Source organism: Boleophthalmus pectinirostris, unplaced genomic scaffold (genome assembly GCF_026225935.1).
Source record: "Boleophthalmus pectinirostris isolate CB_2022bp ecotype Guang Dong unplaced genomic scaffold, ASM2622593v1 HiC_scaffold_22, whole genome shotgun sequence".
Classification (NCBI taxonomy): Eukaryota; Metazoa; Chordata; class Actinopteri; order Gobiiformes; family Gobiidae; genus Boleophthalmus; species Boleophthalmus pectinirostris.
Genome location: NW_026571190.1, coordinates 38,106,143 through 38,126,188, shown reverse-complemented (window position 1 = coordinate 38,126,188; position 20,046 = coordinate 38,106,143). Strand labels below are relative to the sequence as shown.

Genomic DNA, 20,046 nt, shown 5'->3' with positions numbered 1-20,046 from the left:
GCAGTTCGCACAAAGTTTGCTGAGATGGTGGACGAAAATCCACGACCGGTTCGCCACAAACGAAAGTCCGTTTTTGAGGTCGCCGAAAGAAGAAGAGAAGGAGAAAAGGAGCAAAGCCAAACACGTGATTCTTGGAGATCTCTTCCAGCGATGGCGCGAATGAAGCAAAGAGTCTAAAAACTGACGTGTCGGTCGCTAAATTATTTCTAGACAGGAAACTTCAACAGTTATTCTGAACACGCACTGGTTGTAAACAAACGTGATTTCTGGAGTAAAGCGGCGGGAGGAGGTGTTTCTACTGAGGCTGTGGAAGAGGAAGGTGGTGTCGCGCATGCACATAACATTTGAAAAAGGACTGTTGCTGTATTTCTTTTTCCCTTTAAAAAATCCTCTATACAACCTTTAAGCCCTGCAGTCTGAACGAAGCCTAATAGCGCGGAAAATACAGTACATGAGCGGACATATATTCTAGCCTTTTATCGTTTTGGCGGTGAATTACTTTCGACGCATAGACCTTCATCAGCGTTTTCAGGAGTCCACACAGGCGTCGGACTCGTGGGAGCCGGCGGGACCAGATCTTTCCGTCTCTTGAGCCGTTTTTCATCATATTAGCGCGAACGAACACCACATCCGCAACGAAAACGAGTGTGGACGGGGCTTCTTTAGACCTTTATTCTGTGATTTATTTCAACGCAAACCTTTAAAAAACTGGCTGAGCTGGAACTACAAATACTTCAGATAATTTCCCGTGTGGATCAATAAAGTCTGTCCAGGTCTAACTACAGCAGATGAGCCGATTTGTGCTGTTAAACAAATCTCTCTCTCACGGAAAATTACAGTCACACGTTCGTCACTCTCACCTTTTTGTTGAAAATCAAACTCTTAAACAGAACCACGGGCGCTCGTATCGATCACAGGCTCCTGGAAATTCGCTGTTTAAATCCATTTTGTTTTTGTTTTTTTTGGGGAGTTTTCAGATGATTTTAAAGCTTCTGTGTCGCCATGGTAACTCCTAAGCGTTCCACCATTAGAGGTCTACGTAAAATACCCCCACTATTTTCTTCATTATTTGTCTCCAAAACCAAAAATGGAAAAAAACAGATAATGATTTGTTTTTTTTCAGTTTTCAATTTTGTGTTTAAATGAATAATGGGAAAAATGGATAATGGACGTTTCCCGTTTCTGTGACTTGAACTGCGATGCCGGACTGAACCAGGACTGAACCAGGACTAACCAGGAACCAACTAAACCAGGACTAAAAGGACTAAACCAGGACTAAACCAGGACTGAACCAGGACTGAACCAGGTCTAAACCAGGTCTAAACCAGGACCTAAACCAGGTCTAAAACCAGGACTAAACCAGGACTAAACCAGGTCTGAACCAGGTCTAAACCAGGACTAAACCAGGTCTAAACCAGGACTAAACCAGGACTAAAACCAGGTAAACCAGGACTAAACCAGGTCTAAACCAGGACTAAACCAGGACTGAACCAGGACTGAACCAGGACTAAACCACTAAACCAGGACTAAACCAGGACTAAACCAGGTCTAAACCAGGACTAAACCAGGGAAACCAGGTCTAAACCAGGACTGAACCAGGACTAAACCAGGACTAACCAGGACTAAACCAGGAACCAGGACTAAACCAGGACTAAACCAGGACTAAACCAGGAACCAGGACTAAACCAGGTCTAAAAACTAAACCAGGACTAAACCAGGACTGAACCAGGACTAACCAACTAAACCAGGACTAAACCAGGACTAAACCAGGACTAAACCAGGTCTAAACCAGGACAGGTCTAAACCAGGTCTAAACCAGGTCTAAACCAGGAACCAGGTCTAAACCAGGACTAAACCAGGACTGAACCAGGACTAAACCAGGACTAAACCAGGACTAAACCAGGACTGTCTAAACCAGGTCTAAACCAGGTCTAAACCAGGTCTAAACCAGGACTGAACCAGGTCTAAACCAGGTCTAAACCAGGACTGAACCAGGACTGAACCAGGAACCAGGTCTAAACCAGGTCTAAACCAGGTCTAAACCAGGACTAAACCAGGACTGAACCAGGACTAAACCAGGACTAAACCAGGACTAAACCAGGACTAAACCAGGTCTAAACCAGGACTAAACCAGGACTAAACCAGGACTAAACCAGGACTAAACCAGGACTAAACCAGGACTAAACCAGGTCTAAACCAGGACTAAACCAGGACTGACACCAGGATTAAACCAGGTCTAAACCAGGACTAAACCAGGACTGAACCAGGACTGAACCAGGTCTAAACTAGGACTAAACCAGGACTGAACCAGGTCTAAACTAGGACTAAAACCAGGTCTAAACCAGGTCTAAACCAGGACTAAACCAGGTCTAAACCAGGACTAAACCAGGGACTAAACCAGGACTGAGAACCAGGACTAAACCAGGTCTAAACCAGGTCTAAACCAGGTCTAAACCAGGACTAAACCAGGACTGACCCAGGAAACCAGGTCTAAACCAGGACTAAACCAGGACTGACACCAGGACTGAAACCAGGACTGAACCAGGACTGAACCAGGTCTAAACCAGGTCTAAACCAGGACTGACACCAGGACTGAACCAGGACTAAACCAGGACTAAACCAGGTCTAAACCAGGACTAAACCAGGTCTAAACCAGGACTAAACCAGGACTAAACCAGGACTGACACCCGGACTGACACCAGGACTGACACCAGAACCAGACCAGGACCAGACCGGGACTGACATCCGGGACCAGACTGGGATTGAGACCAGGACTGAGACAAGGACTGAGACCAGGACCAGACCGGCGCTGAGACCAAACCGGGACTGAGAACAGGACTGAGCCCGGGACCAGACCAGAACCAAGACCGGGACCTGGTTTGTCCTGGTTCAGTCCTTTTTCAGACCTAGTTTAGGGCTAATTCAGTCCTGGTTTAGACCTGGTTTACTCCTGCCTCAGTCCTGGTGTAGTCCTGTTTTAGTCTCATTTTAGCCCTGATTTAGTCCTGTTTCAGTCCTGATTCAGTCCGTAGGCGGCGTCGCAATTTAAGTCACAGAAACTGCAGTTTTTTCCGTTATTTATTTTAACACAAAATCGAAAACTGAAAAAACGAATCATTATCTGTTTTTTCATTTTGTTTTTCTCCAAACAAATAATGAAGAAAACATTTGTTGTTTCCTTTTCTTATTTCCGGTTTTATTTCGAAAAACAAATGAACGAACGACACACAGATCCTGACAATAACAAAACATTACTCTCCAAAAAAAAAAAAAACCACCACAACTCATCCTCCACCTGACAGTCGCGAGCTTTCCACGACTGCAGATTCTGGCCGAATATTTACCGGCCCTCATCCGAATGTAAAGCGAATGCAGCCGGTGGCGTCTCTGAAAGTCAAGGTACACACTTTGACCCTCCTGTCTGGCTCTCCTTCTATTTTTACCCCCGGATACGGCAAGCAGACACCCAGGAGGTATCAAATATTTGCAATACAGCAAATTAAACAGCCTCAAAAAGCTCGCTACCTGTGTCCCATCCTTCAGTACGCCGTCACCGACCGGCATTTTTTTGGGAACCGCATCCCTGTTTTCGCCTGTTTTTATTCCTGCTTATGCGCCAAAAAAAAAAAACGCTGAAATTGATAGACATCGGATATTCTTTTAACATCAGAGGAGGCGGCTGGAAGGAGCTGTGTTTTGGAAGTCTTAATCTTGATTCTATTTAATGGTCGAATTGGATTTTGTCTTAATCTTCGCGCGATCGTTTTGAGATCTAATATTTGGGAATGGAAAATGGTTTGGCCTGATTTAACCACAGCGATGATGAATAATTCAGAATAGAGAGATTTAAAGTGGAGATGTAAGCGTGTTATCCTCATCAAGGCGCTCTATAATTGAAGTAAACAGGATTCGGGGTGAAATATTAACACCAGCTGCTCCGGCGAAGGGCTCGGCAACGCGGGAGTTATTGCTCTGCCAGGAATGTTCCACAGTACGGCTTTAAAACTATCAATTTTGCATTCATAAAGGGCATTTATAACGCTATTTTCTGATCTACTGTGTGTTTATAATGTTGTTTTCTCGTCAAAAACATAACTCGGAGTTGCATCATTCACACGTTTAACACACAAATGCTGCATGTTTAGTTCTTCTCTTGAACAGAAAACACTTGTGTCGCGTTATGTGATGTGGTAATACAAGAAGTGTTTATCGAAGTATTATTTTTAGCAATAAAAACACCAGATTTAAATACATGTAAGAGCACAGAGACTAGTGTAACATATCAGACGTGTGAACATACTGTAACTAATCTGTCTGTGTTTTAACATCACAGTTTGTGTGTCCACAGTAATATTCACTGATCTTAATGTATTTGTCATGTGGGATGGACTGAATGTTATTGTGATCGATTGATTGATTGATTGATTGCATTTTTTATATAGCGCCTTTCAAGATCCCCAAAGCGTTTTACAGTTCATTATTCAGTCATTCCACACTCAGTAAAATACTATTGTAGCCACAGCTGCCCTGGGGCAGACTGACAGAAGCGAGGCTGCCAATCTGAACCACCACCATCACTCACACACACACACCACTTTCATATTAGGCAATGTGGGTGAAGTGTCTTGCCTAATGACACAACTACAGTTTTTGCCACTAGCGCCTCCCTGTGGCTCCTGGAATTCCCAGCGTCTCCCATCCAAGTCCTACCCAAGCCCAGCCTGCAGTACTGTGCCTACAGTATGTCCTGTTTTTGTCCGGTCAATGGGACTAAGCATCAAAATTATCATAAGAAAAAAATACCAAAAGGATGTGTGATCTGTGATCAGTACGAGTTCATGGTCCTGTTGAGGTGTTCGATTTTCAACAAAAAGGTGAGAGTGACTAACTGGAAAACTGTTCATTGTGAACTGTTAGAGAACAGTAGATCTCGCGTTCAGCCTTTTGGCATGTGCCGCCGCCATCTTGGTTGTCAGGGAATTTACCCTAAGACATCAAATTACATTAAATAAGACACACCAAAACGAGACGGTTAAAAGTAATACTTGCGCAAGGAGAGTTGGGGACTGCCTGCCCCTGGCTACACTCTGGCCTGACTCTGTCTGGCCCCACAACTCTGCCCACAACTCTGCCCCACAACTCTGCCCACAACTCTGCCCACAACTCTGCCCCACAACTCTGCCCCACAACTCTGCCCCACAACTCTGCCCACAACTCTGCCCACAACTCTGCCCCACAACTCTGCCCCACAACTCTGCCCCACAACTCTGCCCACAACTCTGCTCCACAACTCTGCCCCACAACTCTGCCCACAACTCTGCTCCACAACTCTGCCCCACAACTCTCCCCACAACTCTCCCCACAAACTCTGCTCCACAACTCTGCCCCACAACTCTGCCCCACAACTCTGCCCCACAACTCTCCAAACACCCATTTATTCAAAATCATGACACAGATAAGGTACAATACATGACATCATATCACACAGTGTTTACATGATCACATACTAACAATCTTTTAGTCTAAACCACCCTCCCATTTCACACTTGATTACAGGCTCCAGGTGATAAACAATTTGGCCAGTTTTCTCCCAAAAACTTATGCTAACCACATGAGGGGAAAAACCCTTAGCTGTCTTCTCATGGGCGACTCAGTAGATTAGCTTAAAGAGTCAGGAGTTCTTGTACTAGGACATATGATATACATATGGAAAAACCCAAAAACGCAATTGTTGATAACTTTAATCACACACACAAATGATTATGATTTTAAATGATTCATAATATTTAAAATAACACAGAAATTCTTTCACATTGGTACAGAGGGTTCCATGGTCTTCATGGATGGTTCCAGGGCAGGGATTTTCAAATTGGGTGAATGTGAGCCTCCCCTTACAGTAGGTAAGGACATGTTTAGTTTGCGAGACTGAAGTTTATAATCCCACCTGCCCACATTGTGCCTCAATGTGCAGTCCAGCTCTTGCTCCTGCCCACAAAAAGCTTTCAAACTGTGTCCCGCGTCGCACTGTTTTACGTCAGGACCCGTGAGAGACTCGTGGTGCTCGGCCCTGGAGACACTTGTACAAGCAGAGCTGCTTTAAAGTCTCTGAGGCACAGGAACCAGAGCAGAGACCTGAGACCAGGACTTATGTGCTCGTACTTCCTAGTTCGAGTCAGGACCCGAGCTGCAGCGTTTCTGGATGTTCTGGATGTTGTGGATGTTCTGGATGTTCTGGATGTTCTGGATGTTCTGCAGCGTCTCACAGCTCGTTTGGAGAGACCAGTGAGCAGAACATTACAGTATCTAACCACTGGAGACAAACGCATGGATAAGTTTCTCCAAGTCTGATTTAGACAGTAAACCTTTGATTTCTTGCTATGTTTTTTAGATGGTAAAAGGCTGCAGATGTTATTGACTTGATGTGGCTGTTAAAGTTCAAGTCTGAGTCCATTATTACCCCGAGATTTCTTGCCTGATTTGAAGGTTTTAGAGAGAGAGACTGGAGGTGATGCTGACACTGTCCCTTTGTTTCTGTGGACCAAACACTATGACTTCAGCAGAACACCCCTCTGTCACAGAAAGAACACTCATATTCCACTGAGTCGTGTCCTTTAGTCCGACAGAAGCTGAACCGCATCAGCGCACAAGGAGCGAGCTGATTTTTGAGCGCTCAGTTTATGCAAATGAGCCGTGCGGTTTTAAGTTTGGTTTCTATAAAATGTAAACAAATGTGCTCAAAGCTGTGTGGACAGGGAAGGTTTGCGGATACAGAAACGACGTGTCTGGACGCAGATTGTTTCCGGTGACAGGGCGATTCATTCCAGTGTAAACGCAGCCTAAACAAAAACTCAGACAGAGCAGGGCCTACAGTTAGCATCACACCTTCAGGGAATATTGACGACATCAGCTGCAAAGTATTAATATTAGAAATTTATAAGTCTTTATATTGTTTGACGTTGAACAGAAACTTGAATTCTTGCAATAGTTTTGAGCTCACAGACTCACGAAAATTCATCTTGGTTCGTTGGCGCGACCACCAGGGGGCGACTGGACCAATCACAGAGCAGCGTTGGGCGTTTCGTTTGCGCGTCCCAAGGTTTCGATTTCTCTCGGAGAGCGTCACCTCGACCTGAAGTGTGTAACATTCACTTCAGACTGATACACATATCAACGTATCAGTCTGGACTCTGCTCGGGCGTTACCACACTGGAAAAATACAGAGTGGAACTGAACCAGGACTGAATCAGGACTGAACCAGGACTAAAACAGGACTGAACCAGGACTAAAACAGGTTCAATCCTGTTTTAGTCCTGGTTTAGTCCTGTTTTAGTCTTGTTTTAGTCCTGGTTTAGTCCTGTTTAGTCTTGTTTAGTCCTGGTTTAGTCCTGGTTTAGTCCTGTTTTAGTCCTGGTTTAGTCCTGGTTCAATCCTGTTTAGTCCTGGTTTAGTCCTGGTTCAATCCTGTTTTAGTCCTGTTTTAGTCCTGTTTTAGTCCTGGTTCAATCCTGTTTTAGTCCTGGTTTAGTCCTGTTTTAGTCCTTTTTTAGTCCTGGTTTAGTCCTGGTTTTGTCCTGGTTCAATCCTGTTTTAGTCCTTTTTTAGTCCTGGTTTAGTCCTGGTTTAGTCCTGGTTTAGTCCTGTTTTAGTCCTGGTTTAGTCCTGGTTCAATCCTGTTTTAGTCTTGTTTTAGTCCTGTTTTAGTCCTGTTTTAGTCCTGGTTTAGTCCTGTTTTAGTCCTGTTTTAGTCCTGGTTCAATCCTGTTTTAGTCCTGTTTTAGTCCTTTTTTAGTCCTTGTTTTTGTCCTGGTTCAACCTGTTTTAGTCCTTTTTTAGTCCTGGTTTAGTCCTGTTTTAGTCCTGGTTTAGTCCTTTTTTAGTCCTGGTTTAGTCCTGTTTTAGTCCTGGTTTAGTCCTGTTTTAGTCCTGGTTTAGTCCTGTTTTAGTCCTGTTTTAGTCCTGGTTTAGTCCTGTTTTAGTCCTGGTTTAGTCCTTTTAGTCCTGGTTAGTCCTGTTTTAGTCTTGTTTTAGTCCTGTTTTAGTCCTGTTTTAGTCCTGGTTCAATCCTGTTTTAGTCTTGTTTTAGTCCTGTTTTAGTCCTGTTTTAGTCCTGGTTTAGTCCTGGTCCAGTCCATATGTGGCGCAAAAGTCCGGCGTCACAGCTTAAGTCACGGAAACGGGAAAATCAAAAACTGAAAAAACAAATCGTTATCCGTTTTTTTCATTTCGGTTTTGAAGACAGATAATAAAGAAAATAGGTTTTTTTTTTTCATTTTCTTATTTTTGGTTTTATTTTGAAAAACGAATGAACGAACGCCACACGGATTTAAAACGCTCTTGAGCACGGACAGAACCGGGTCTTTTCACAACATAATCCTTTTTAAGACACCTTTTTTTCCTCTCAAACATCGACTTCTCATCTCAAAATAAAACCAAAAATAAGAAAATGAAAAAAAAACAACTATTTTCTTTATTATGTGTCTTCAAAACCGAAATGAAAAAAACGGATAACGATTTGTTTTTTCAGTTTTTGATTTTCCCGTTTCCGTGACTTAAGCTGTGATGCCGGACTTTTGCGCCAAACATGGATATGGACTGGACCAGGACTAAACTAAAACAGGACTAACCAGGACTAAACCAGGACTAAACCAGGACTAAAACAGGACTAAACAGGACTAAACCAGGACTAAACCAGGACTAAAACAGGAAAACCAGGACTAAAGGACTAAAACAGGACTAAAACAAGACTAAAACAGGACTAAAACAGGATTGAACCAGGACTAAACCAGAACTAAACCAGGACTAAAACAGGACTAAAACAGGACTAAACACAGGACTAAAACACAGACTAAAACAGGACTAAAAACAGGACTAAAAACAGGACTAAACCAGGACTAAAACAAGACTAAAACAGGACTAAAACAAGGAATTGAACCAGGACTAAAACAGAACTAAACCAGGACTAAACAGGACTAAACAGGACTAAAACCAGGACTAAACAGGACTAAACCAGGACTAAAACCAGGACTAAAACAGGACTAAAACAGGACTAAAACAGGACTAAAAACAGGACTAAAACAGGACTAAACCAGGACTAAAACAGGACTAAACCAGGACTAAAACAGGACTAAAACAGGACTAAACCAGGACTAAAACAGGACTAAAACAGGACTAAACAGGACTAAAACAGGACTAAAACAGGACTAAACCAGGACTAAAACAGGATTGAACCAGGACTAAAACAGGACTAAACCAGGACTAAAACAGGACTAAACCAGGACTAAAACAGGACTAAACCAGGACTAAAACAGAACTAAAACAGGACTGAACCAGGACTAAAAGTTCAACCATTATTCCCAACACATTTTTGCTTGTTTACTCTCCCAGCGCTTCACCCGTAACACCGCCGCCGCACTCCCCTTCACTCCCCTGCTCTCGTACCGCGCGCCTGTCACCTTCCCCGTCTTCAAAGCGCACTAGATTCTCCTGATTGACACCCAAATCAACACCGGCAGCCCCTTAAACCCGCCTAAGTCACCGCGTGCGTCCTCAACTGGCCCATCTTTTTCATGTCGTCGAGTTCCGTGCCAGACTTTGATTGGGAGTTTGGCAGACCTCCGCGCTGACTCTATTTTGGGAGCCCCATAGACGCCGCGCCAACAGCCCGGGGCCCCGTGGGATTTGCGTAAAGTAAGAATGGGTGAACGCTGCACGGCGCTTATCAAGTCCGGGCAAATATTTGTACACTGTTGTGGGAAGATCGGCGAGGAGGATTCGGGCACGTGTACAGACAGTTGGCGCGGTCGGTGTGTGTGTGAGAGCGTCGTTCAGATGCGTTTGTAAAGTGGAAATTCCGCCAGTAAATGTGCGCCGCTCTGGGGGTGTTCCGCTTGTGCGTGCGCGGCGCGGGGTGTTCAGCGGTCGCTATGGCGAAGACGCGGTGATGATGCAGGACTGAACCAGGTCCGGGCCCAAGACCAGGACTCGGACCGAGACCGGGATCGGGACCGAGAAAAGGGACCTGACCGCGATTGAGACCGGGACTGAGAACCAGAACAGGACCAGGGCTGAGACCGGGACTGAGACCAGGACTGGGACTGGGACCGGGACCAGATTGGGACCAGATCAGGACTGAGACCGGGACCAGACCAGGACTGAGACCGGGACCAGACCAGGACCAGACCGTGATTGAGACCGGGAGTGAGACCAGGACTGAGACCGGGACTGAGACCAGGACTGAGACCGGGACCAGACCAGGAGTGAGACAGGGACCAAACTGTGATTGAGACCAGGACTGAGACCAGGACTGAGACTGGGACCGGGACCAGATTGGGACCAGATCAGGACTGAGACCGGGACCAGACCAGGACCAGACCGTGATTGAGACCAGGAGTGAGACCAGGACTGAGACCAGGACTGAGACCGGGACCAGACCAGACCTGAGACCGGGACAAGACCAGGACTGAGACCGGAACCAGACCGGGACAAGACCAGGACCAGACCGTGATTGAGACCGGGACTGAGACCGGGACTGAGACTAGGACGAGACCGGGACTAAGATAAGGCCGGGACCAAACCAGGACTGACTCACTCTGGACGTTGAAACAGAACGGACATTTGTTTTCAGTAGAGGGGTGCAGAAATATAGAAATATCCATAGATAGTATCGTTTAATGTGATGATACAGTATCGATATCGTGGGCTGCTTTATCGACTGACGCCGGCAACGTGAACATGACGTTTACATCGCTCTTACTGCGCACGTTTTGTGTGGGTTTCCGGCAATGAGTGGAATTACCGAAATAAAAAAATTTATAAATGTGTTTTTTGTGTGTGTGTGTGTGTGTGTGTGTGTGTTGTTGTCCCAACAACACATAAAAACAGGTTTTATAATAAAGCAACTCACATACAGAAACAGTAAAGTTAGAGATTAAAAATGAGATTAACGCGATTAAAAAACATAACGCGCTAAATATGACTGTAATTAATTAATCGCAATTAACGCGATAATTTGACACCCCTAATCAGAATACACTAGATGGTTCGTAAAAACCCTGGAAGTGCAAGTTCGGGCACCAGCCAATCAGCAAAGAGACAGACATTCTGCGTTCGCAACAGTTCCCGAGATCGAGAATTTAAAGCCGGAACAAAGAGAATGTTTGGTGAATTTCATCAAGGGGAAAGACGTTATTGCCCTTCTTCCTACGGGATTTGGGGAAAGCCTCCGTAGCGGCGCATTACATACGTCACGACCAAACAGCAGCGATCGGTTAAATAAAAAAAGTACTCGCCTACCGTTGAGCGAATGAATCCTAATGCTGCGAGGTCAGACGGTTTCCACGGTTATGAATCAGGTCACTAGGTGGCACCAGCCTGGCTACCTTTTGTTTAAAAGAGACGACAATAAATGCACCGACAGTATTTTGAACATTAAAAAATTATAACTCCAAACTATAAGGTGAGAGGAAAGAGTTCACATTTAATATTTAACCCTGAAAGTTTGATAAAGTAAAGTAAGTAAAAAAGTAAAATAAAAGTAAAAAAAAAAAAGTAAAGTAAGTAAGTAAGTAAAGTCATGGAAAATTCACTTTAGGTCATGAAAAAGTTGTGGAAAACGTTCAAATTTTTTTTGTCAGTGAAAAAGAGTGGAAACCCTGCAAAAGTCCACAGGTGGTACTAATCCCATGGTCTGTACTGTGATTGGGCTCGCCTCTCCACAGATCTGACCTGCAACTTAGCTCATTGACAAAGTTAAATAAGCTTAGAGTGTTTTATTCCAGACAAAGTAATAACATCTCCCTGGAGACAAGCAGGTGATGGACCCTCCACAAAAAAAAATAAAATAAATAAAAATCCTTAAATGCTCTTTCAAAATTCTGTAAACCTTTGGCCTTGTCTCAGTGAATTTCCCTTGAAATGGTTTTCACTTCGCAGCTGAGTCTTGTCAGGGTCAAGAAAAATTTATTTATTGGTTATTTTGAGTTATTTATGTTTCCCTGAATGAAAAAGTGCAGCCAAGTGTTTCACTGGTGTCGTATGTTCAGTGTCGGGGACGAACTGATTTTTTCTTTTTTTTTTTTTGTCAGTAATTCCACTTACTGATGGAAATTAAACCAGGTCTAAACTAGATCTAAACCAGAACTAAACCAGGTCTAAACCTAGGTCTAAACCAGGTCTAAACCATCAAAACTAAACAGGTCTAAAGATCTAAACCAAGTCTAAACCATCTAAACCTAAACTAAAACCAGGACTAAAAAAAACCTAAACCAGTCTAAACTAGATCTAAACCAGGTCTAAAATCTAAACCAGGATCTAAAACCAGGTCTAAACTAGATCTAAACCAGGAAACCAGGACTAAAACCAGGTCTAAACTAGATCTAAACCAGGACTAAACTAAACCAGGACTAAAACTCTAAACCAGATCTAAACAGAACTAAACCAGGACTAAAACCAGGTCTAAACCAGGACTAAAACCAGGACTAAAACCAGGTCTAAACTTGATCTAAACAGGTCTAAAACCAGGACTAAACCAGGACTAAGACCAGGACTAAAAGTCTAGATCTAAACTAGATCTAAACCAGGACTAACTAGGACTAAAAAACCAGGTCTAAACTTGATCTAAACCTAGACTAAACTAGACTAAACCAGGACTAAACCAGATCTAAACCAGGATCTAAACCAGATCAGGACTAAACCAGGACTAAAACCAGGTCTAAACCAGGATTTAACAGGACTAAAGCTGCGTGGACGTGTCTCTTCGTCTTCTATCAATAATATTTTTAATTTGGTTAAATCTGGACTTTTTATTTTCTTTTATCAGACAAAACATCTTATGTTACGATATCTTAGTCTGTGCTTCTCTACAGCAAATCAAATAATCCAAAGTAATCAGATTACATTACTCACTTTAAGTCATTTAATGTAATTCCGTTACAAACTACATTTTGGTGTGTGTAATCTGTCATCTGTAGGGGAAAACATTTTAAATTTAACCTTCCCGACTCTGCGTACGTTTCTACTTGTTGGAGACTTGCAGAGTTGTATTTTCTCACGCGGCGGTTGTGTTTTTTCCTGCAGGTTTCCGCGGTCTGCCCATCGAGGACCAGATCACGCTGATCCAGTACTCGTGGATGTGCCTCTCGTCCTTCTCTCTCAGCTGGAGGTCCTACAAACACACCAACGGACAGATGCTCTACTTCGCCCCCGACCTCATCTTCAACGAGTGAGTACAGCCACCACCAAACAGAGCGGTTTACAAGGCCGCGGTCGACTAAATCTGGAGCTCACAACCCACCATTTGCTTCATTATTTGTCTCCAAAACCGAATTGAAAAAACAGATAACGATTCGTTTTTTTCCAGTTTTTTTGATTTTGTGTTTAAATGAAGAATGGAAAAAACGGATGACGACCGTTTTCTGTTTACGTGACTTAAACTGTGATGCAGGACTGAACCAGGTCCGGGACAAGACCTGGAACCAGGCCGGGCCTAAGACCAGGACTTAGACTGGGACCAGAACCGGGACCGAGACAGGGACCAGACCGCGATTGAGACCGGGACTGAGAACCGGAATAGAACCAGGACTGAGACCAGGACTGAGACCGGGACTGAGACCGGGACTGAGACCGGAACTGAGACCGGACCAGACCGACCAGACTGAGACGGACTGACCAGACCAGACCAGAACGTGAATGAGACCGGGACTGAGACTGGGACTGAGACCGGGACCAGACCAGGACCAGACCGGACTGAGACCGGACAGACCGGACTGAGACCGGGACCAGACCAGGACCATACCGGTACCAGACCAGGACAAGACTGTGATTGAGACCAGGACTGAGACCAGGACTGAGACCGGACTGAGACCGGAACTGAGACCGGGACCAGACCGGGACTGAGATTGGGACCAGACCAGGACCAGAGCGTGATTGAGACCGGGACTGAGATCAGGACTGAGACTGAGACTGAGACTGAGATCGGGATTGAAACTGGGACCAGACCAAGACCAGACCGTGAATGAGACCGGGACTGAGACAGGGACCAGACCGGGACTGAGACCGGGACCAGACCAGGACCAGACCGTGATTGAGACCTGGACTGAGACCTGGACTGAGACCAGGACCAGATCAGGACCAGACCAGGACTGAGACCTGGACTGAGACCTGGACCAGATCAGGACCAGACCGGGACTGAGACCGGGACTGAGACCAGGACTGAGACTGGGACTGAGACCGGGACTGAGACCGGGACTGAGACCAGGACCAGACCAGGACCAGTCTGTGATTGAGATCGGGATTGAGATCAGGACCAGATCAGGACTGAGACCGGGACTAAGATCGGGACCAAACCAGGACTGAAAACAGTTTAGTCCTGTTTTAGTTCTGGTTTTAGTCCTGGTTTTAGTCCTTAGTCACATTATTCATTTAAACACAAAATTTTCAATTTGATTTTGGAGACAAATAATGAACTAAATAGTTTTTTCATTTTCTTATTTTTGGTTTTATATTGAAAAACAAATAAACGACTCCCACACAGATTGTCCAGCTCCCGAGTCACATACGGCTCTTTGTTTGTCTCTGATCGACCCGTTTCAGCTCATTTGGAATTACAAAACAAACATATTTTATAATTTTACCTCATTCATGGACTAAAACTGCATTACTTTTATTTTAGAGATGTTTTTAATTAATTTTTTTGTAAGACTCTTTCCAGTCTGACCAGCTTCTAGAAATACAATTATTATTATTATGCAAATTTTGTTAAGCATCAAGGCCCGGTGCTCCACAATATTTTCCAGTTATAGTTTCTGAAAAAAATAAATATCCCTCCTGTGATTTAATACCTCAGTTAACAGTACTGCAGTTTCTTTTGTAAAAAATAAATCGATTTACTCGTACATTGCCAATTATAACTCCTATTTTTCTTAATTTTAATAAAAAGTATGACTAAATTATCCAGCGTATTATTATTCTCAAGGATTTTAAATGTACAAAAAAGACCATTTTTACATTCAAATACCATTTGTCATCTTTCTTTTTAAATCTGAAACTATTCGAAGTTGGTCGCGGCGTGTGCTTGAGTATGTTCAAATTGTCCGGTTTATTATTGTTCTCAAGGATTTAAAATGAACAAAAAAAAAGACGTGAATTTACTTTCAAATATCATTCAATGTCACCTCCTGGTAAGTACTCGAGTACCTCACGGGTCCTGGTACCTCTGGTTGGGAAACACCGGACCAAAAGGCTCAATCAATCGACTAAAAAGAAAAGGGGGCGTGACAAAGCTCTCAAAAATATTACGTATTTCTTGTGTACCTGACCCAAACTGCACTCGCAAGGAATTCATGCAAAAACTACCAACTTATTTATAAGTTTTTACCGTGTTAAAACACTGTTCCTTCGTCAAAAACACGCCCGAAGACGTTTTTACAGAAGCCCTGAGAGGCAAGAGAAAAATTAAAAAGAGGCAGGTCATTTGGGCTCTATTTTCTAAGTGTTTTTTCACCAACTCAAAAAAAGAAATAAATTATTTTCTACAAAAAAAAAGTTTCTAAAAAAAAAAAAATTTTTACACATTTTTTTCTACATAAAAAAAAAAAAAAAAAAAAAAAGAAACTTTTTTTTTTTCTCGTGTTTTTTTTTTTTTTTTTTTTTTGTCACTGTTGATGTGGCTGATGAAAAGAAAAAAAAGACACTGCTCAAGTGTTTTCCCAGGATATTCTTCTAAATACCAAACTTCAGCACTGGTGAACTGGTGGAGCATTTTCTCCTGCTGGCGTTAGGCACTGGGTTAGGACATGGGAGGCTGGGGTTCAAAACTCACTTCTTTTTTTTCCTTCATCAGCCACATCAACGGTGAAAAAAAAAAAAAAAAAGAAAAAAAAATTGTAGAAAAAAAAATGTTTTTAGAAAAAAAAAAAAAAATAAAAATTTTACTTGGTGAAAAAAAAAAAAAAAAAAAAAAAAACACTTAGAAAATAGAGCCCAAATTACCTGCCTCTTTTATTTTTCCTCTCTTGCCTCTCAGGGCTTCTGTAGATTTTAGAGTCATTCATGCATGCTTGAGTAACTTTACGATTTAGCTGTAAGATTCTGTACGAGGCTCCGCCCACAAAGCTACATAACCAATGCTCCCCAAACTATATGAAGCAAATATTCAAACCAGTTTGTTAAGGATATGTAAGTGAGAACCAAGAGTTATCACTGTTTGGATTTATTGCCCAAAAAGTGCTGCATATTTCATTCCCTCCGTTACCGACATGAGTTTTTAAATTTTTTGTCAACAACTTGAAAGAATATCACAGGTTTAACTTGACCCTGTTGGAGTGTAACTCTTTCCTACATTCTGATACTTTACTTATTTCAATAGTCCCTCTAGTTTCTGAATAAGAGACAAAAGAGACAAAAAGAGACAAAAATCTGCCCCTGTTTCCCTCCGTTACCACTTGACCCATAGGCCACGATACAGTGAAAATGTCAAATGTGTCGCGTAAACGAGTTTTCAACAAAACTGTCGCTGTAACGAAATAATTTTGTAAAATATACCAAAAATTCTACATCGATACAGCAGCCCACGATATCGATACTGTATCACCACATGAAACGATACAATATAGCGATATTTTGATATTTTTACACACTCCTTAGAGATTTCTGATTAGATTACAAATTAATTGAAAAATCCTGACACCCTCACATGACTGCACTTAAACCTTTTGTCTGAATTCAGCCGAAATGAAAAGAACCTATTTGACATCTTGAACCAATTAAGGAAATATAATAGAATAAACTGTAAAACATGTGTAAAAACTAAATTAGCCCCGCAGGGACGTTCTAATTCTTCGGTAAAAGTAAAAAAAAATAAAATAAAAAATGTCATTATCACAACATTTTTTCACGCAGGATTTCTGTATGTAGCGCGCTCATTTGCATATTTTCATTTTCAGCCTCCAACTCCTTTTTGTCACCAGTATCGCGCCAAATCCATTTATATCTTTGTCGCAGCGACTCGGGTTCAGCCGGAGCTAATATTTGTATTCAAAACATCACGCGGGCGCTAATTACAAAGTGGAATCAATGTAAAAGCGTGGCGTATCACAAAAAAATCAACAGTGTCTAGTGAAGTTTTTGCATTTCTGTGTGGGCGGTTTTAAAAGTTTTCCATCTGTAGTCCAAAAAAACCAGCTACTTTCTCCATAAAGACGCCATTGTCTTCTGTTTGAGCTGCTAATTAAATGCTAATGTATGCTAATATCTATTTAGCTGGTGGACTTTTGAACTTTTTTTTTGGACTATTTTCAGCTCTCCATTAGCATACCTGTGTTATGTTGCGAAAAAGAGAAAATTACTGTGGAAAAAAAAAGAAGCTGTGATGTGTAAAAACAAGGTCGGACACGTTGTTTGGAAGGAATGACTTTACTTTGCTTAGTTTTACAGGTTTATTAATTGCGCCGGGAGGGAAATATTAAAGACAAAAGAGGGTCAGTCTGCGGCCCACTTAACCCGCGTTAATACGTCTGAACTCGAAAGGTGATGAGAGGAGCCACGTTAAGCTGTAAATGTAATTAAAGAGCCCGTAATACGCCGCTTTCTGATTTTATAATGTCGTTTTCTCATCGCAAACAGAGCGCGATTGTGTTTTATTCATTCGCACAAATCCTGCTCTGCAAATTTCTCTGGACAAAACTTATACCAGGGGCCCGGTCCAGCAGAAGTAAACATCAAGGCCAAAACTTCAAGTTAATTCATCTGATATAAAAATGTATTGAACAGATACATATGTACTCTAGTTTATGAAACTGTTGACCTTTTTTCTGTACCATTTTGGTTCTAAAGTTCCATACGTTTTAAACAGACCATGTATGAAACATGGAACAAAAATTATTTCTCAAATTTCAAAGACCTGAAAATCATGTAAATAAATGGATGTATTTCATCATATCTTGTGTTATTCCATCTTTGAACTGTTGATGAAGGTACATGATTTAAAAAAAAAAAAAAAAAAGTACTTAAAATGATAAAAATTTGCTTGGAAGGACTGACATATTTTATAGAAATAGTTTCCTTTCATTTTGAAGTAATATTAAAGTATTCAGAAGAAAAAAGTTGACAAATTATGTAAAATCCTGCACCTTCTACTTGTTTGAACAATTTTCCCTCCGTTACTTTTCCCTCCGTTACCATGAACTTTCTTAATAAAAAATCTCATGAGTCAAAAAGTAAGAGATTTTTTCAACCTAATCTTGTACCATATGGTAGAAAACTATATGAAAGCAAATAATATTCAAACCAGTTTGTTAAGGATATGTAAGTGAGAACCAAGAGTTATCACTGTTTGGATTTATTGCCCAAAAAAGTGCTGCATATTTCATTCCCTCCGTTTCCAACATGAGTTTTTTTAATTTTTTTGTCAACAACTTGAAAGAATATCACAGGTTTAACTTGACCCTGTTGGAGTGTAACTCTTTCCTACATTCTGATACTTTACTTATTTCAATAGTTCCTCTAGTTTCTGAATAAGAGACATTTGAATGTCAAAAATCTGCCCTGTTTCCCTCCGTTACCACTTGACCAGACCCACAGGTTATTCATCTTGTTTTCAGATTTATTATCTACTTACTAGTTCTGAGATGCTTAATTCTAGTCTGTACTGTGTTTTTTAGACTGTAAATTGCTCCGGAATATAAGTCGCACCGGCCAAAAAATGCATCATGAAGAAGAAAAAACATATATAAGTTGGACTTTTTAGGGGAAATTAATTTTATAAAATCAAAGACCAGGAACTGACATTTGATCTTGAAAGTCAAGTTGTAGTAAAAACAATAGAAGAGAGAAACAGACTGTTAACGTCACATATCCACTGTAAAAATCCATCTGTGTGTCAGTCCACTTATTTTCACAATTCACAAACAAACAGTTTCCAAAGTGCTGCACAAATACATAATAATAACAACAATAAAATGATAAAATAAACTACTAAAATGATCATACTAGTTTCATCGTTCGTTCATTCGTTTTTCAATATAAAATCAAAAATAAGAAAATGAAAAAAAACTACTATTTTCTTCATTATTTGTCTCCAAAACCAAAATGAAAAAGCAGATAATGATTTGTTTTTTCAGTTTTCAATTTTGTGTTTAAATGAATAATGGGGGAAAAAAAAAAAAAAAGCAATGTCGGACTTTTGTACTGCAAGACTGGCAGGACCAGACCAGGACTGAGACCAGGACTGAGACCAGGACTGAAAACAGTTTAGTCCTGGTTTTAGTCCTGTTTTAGTCCTGGTTTAGTCTGTATGCAGTGCAAAAGTCCCGCATTGCAGTTTAAGTCACGGAAACGGGAAACGGCCGTTATCTGTTTTTTCCTTATTTTTGGTTTTATATTCATAAACAACAGAACAAGTTTAACAAACTCTCCATCTCACTCCAAATCTCTAAATCCATTCAATTCTTCATCCTCGGTGTCACTTCTGAACAACTCCTCGACCTCCGGAGGTAAACAGAGCGCCGCAAACTCTTCTGTGTCGCTGTCGTCAGACTCAGCATCAGTTCCAGTTAGAATTATTCGGGTCTTTCTGAATCCCGACAGGATGGTTTCTGTGTCACTGAAGTCCAGACTTTGTCCATCCATCCAGTGACTTCAGGAAAGTTTCATGTTTCATCCTCCCGGTGTCACAAGTTTCTCTCTCACTCCAAACTTTCTTTCTGCTGCTCGATTACCGTTTTCAGCTGCAGATTTCAGGACTTGCAGCTTTTAATCTGCAAAATATGATTTTCTTTTTTGGCATTTGTGTTCAGTCTTCTAAGTCTTTGTCTTTATAAGTTTGTTTAAATGTTAAATTGTTCAGTGGTGCAGAAGTAACGGTGCGATCGACTGACATGATACAGACAGGACAGAGGCTCTTTCTGCAGGAGACATGCGCAGTAGAGTGAAGTGACAGTGGTACAGGAGGAACAGGAGCAGCAGATACTCGATGCTTCAGTGTGAAAATTTTAATATATAAGTTGCAGGAAACAGCCAAACCATGAAAAAAAGTGTGACTTGTCTGAATTA

The 20,046-nt window shown here is 41.9% G+C and overlaps 1 protein-coding gene across 1 annotated transcript in view; it reads left to right on the top strand.

Annotated features, from left to right (window-relative positions):
- Positions 1-20,046, top strand: part of nr3c2 (nuclear receptor subfamily 3, group C, member 2) — a 407,529-nt gene that overhangs the window by 304,620 nt on the left and 82,863 nt on the right. Inside the window, exon 6 of the mRNA XM_055158161.1 lies at positions 13,075-13,219. Within this exon, the coding sequence (XP_055014136.1) occupies positions 13,075-13,219 (145 nt within the window). The remainder of the gene's footprint in view (positions 1-13,074; positions 13,220-20,046) is intronic.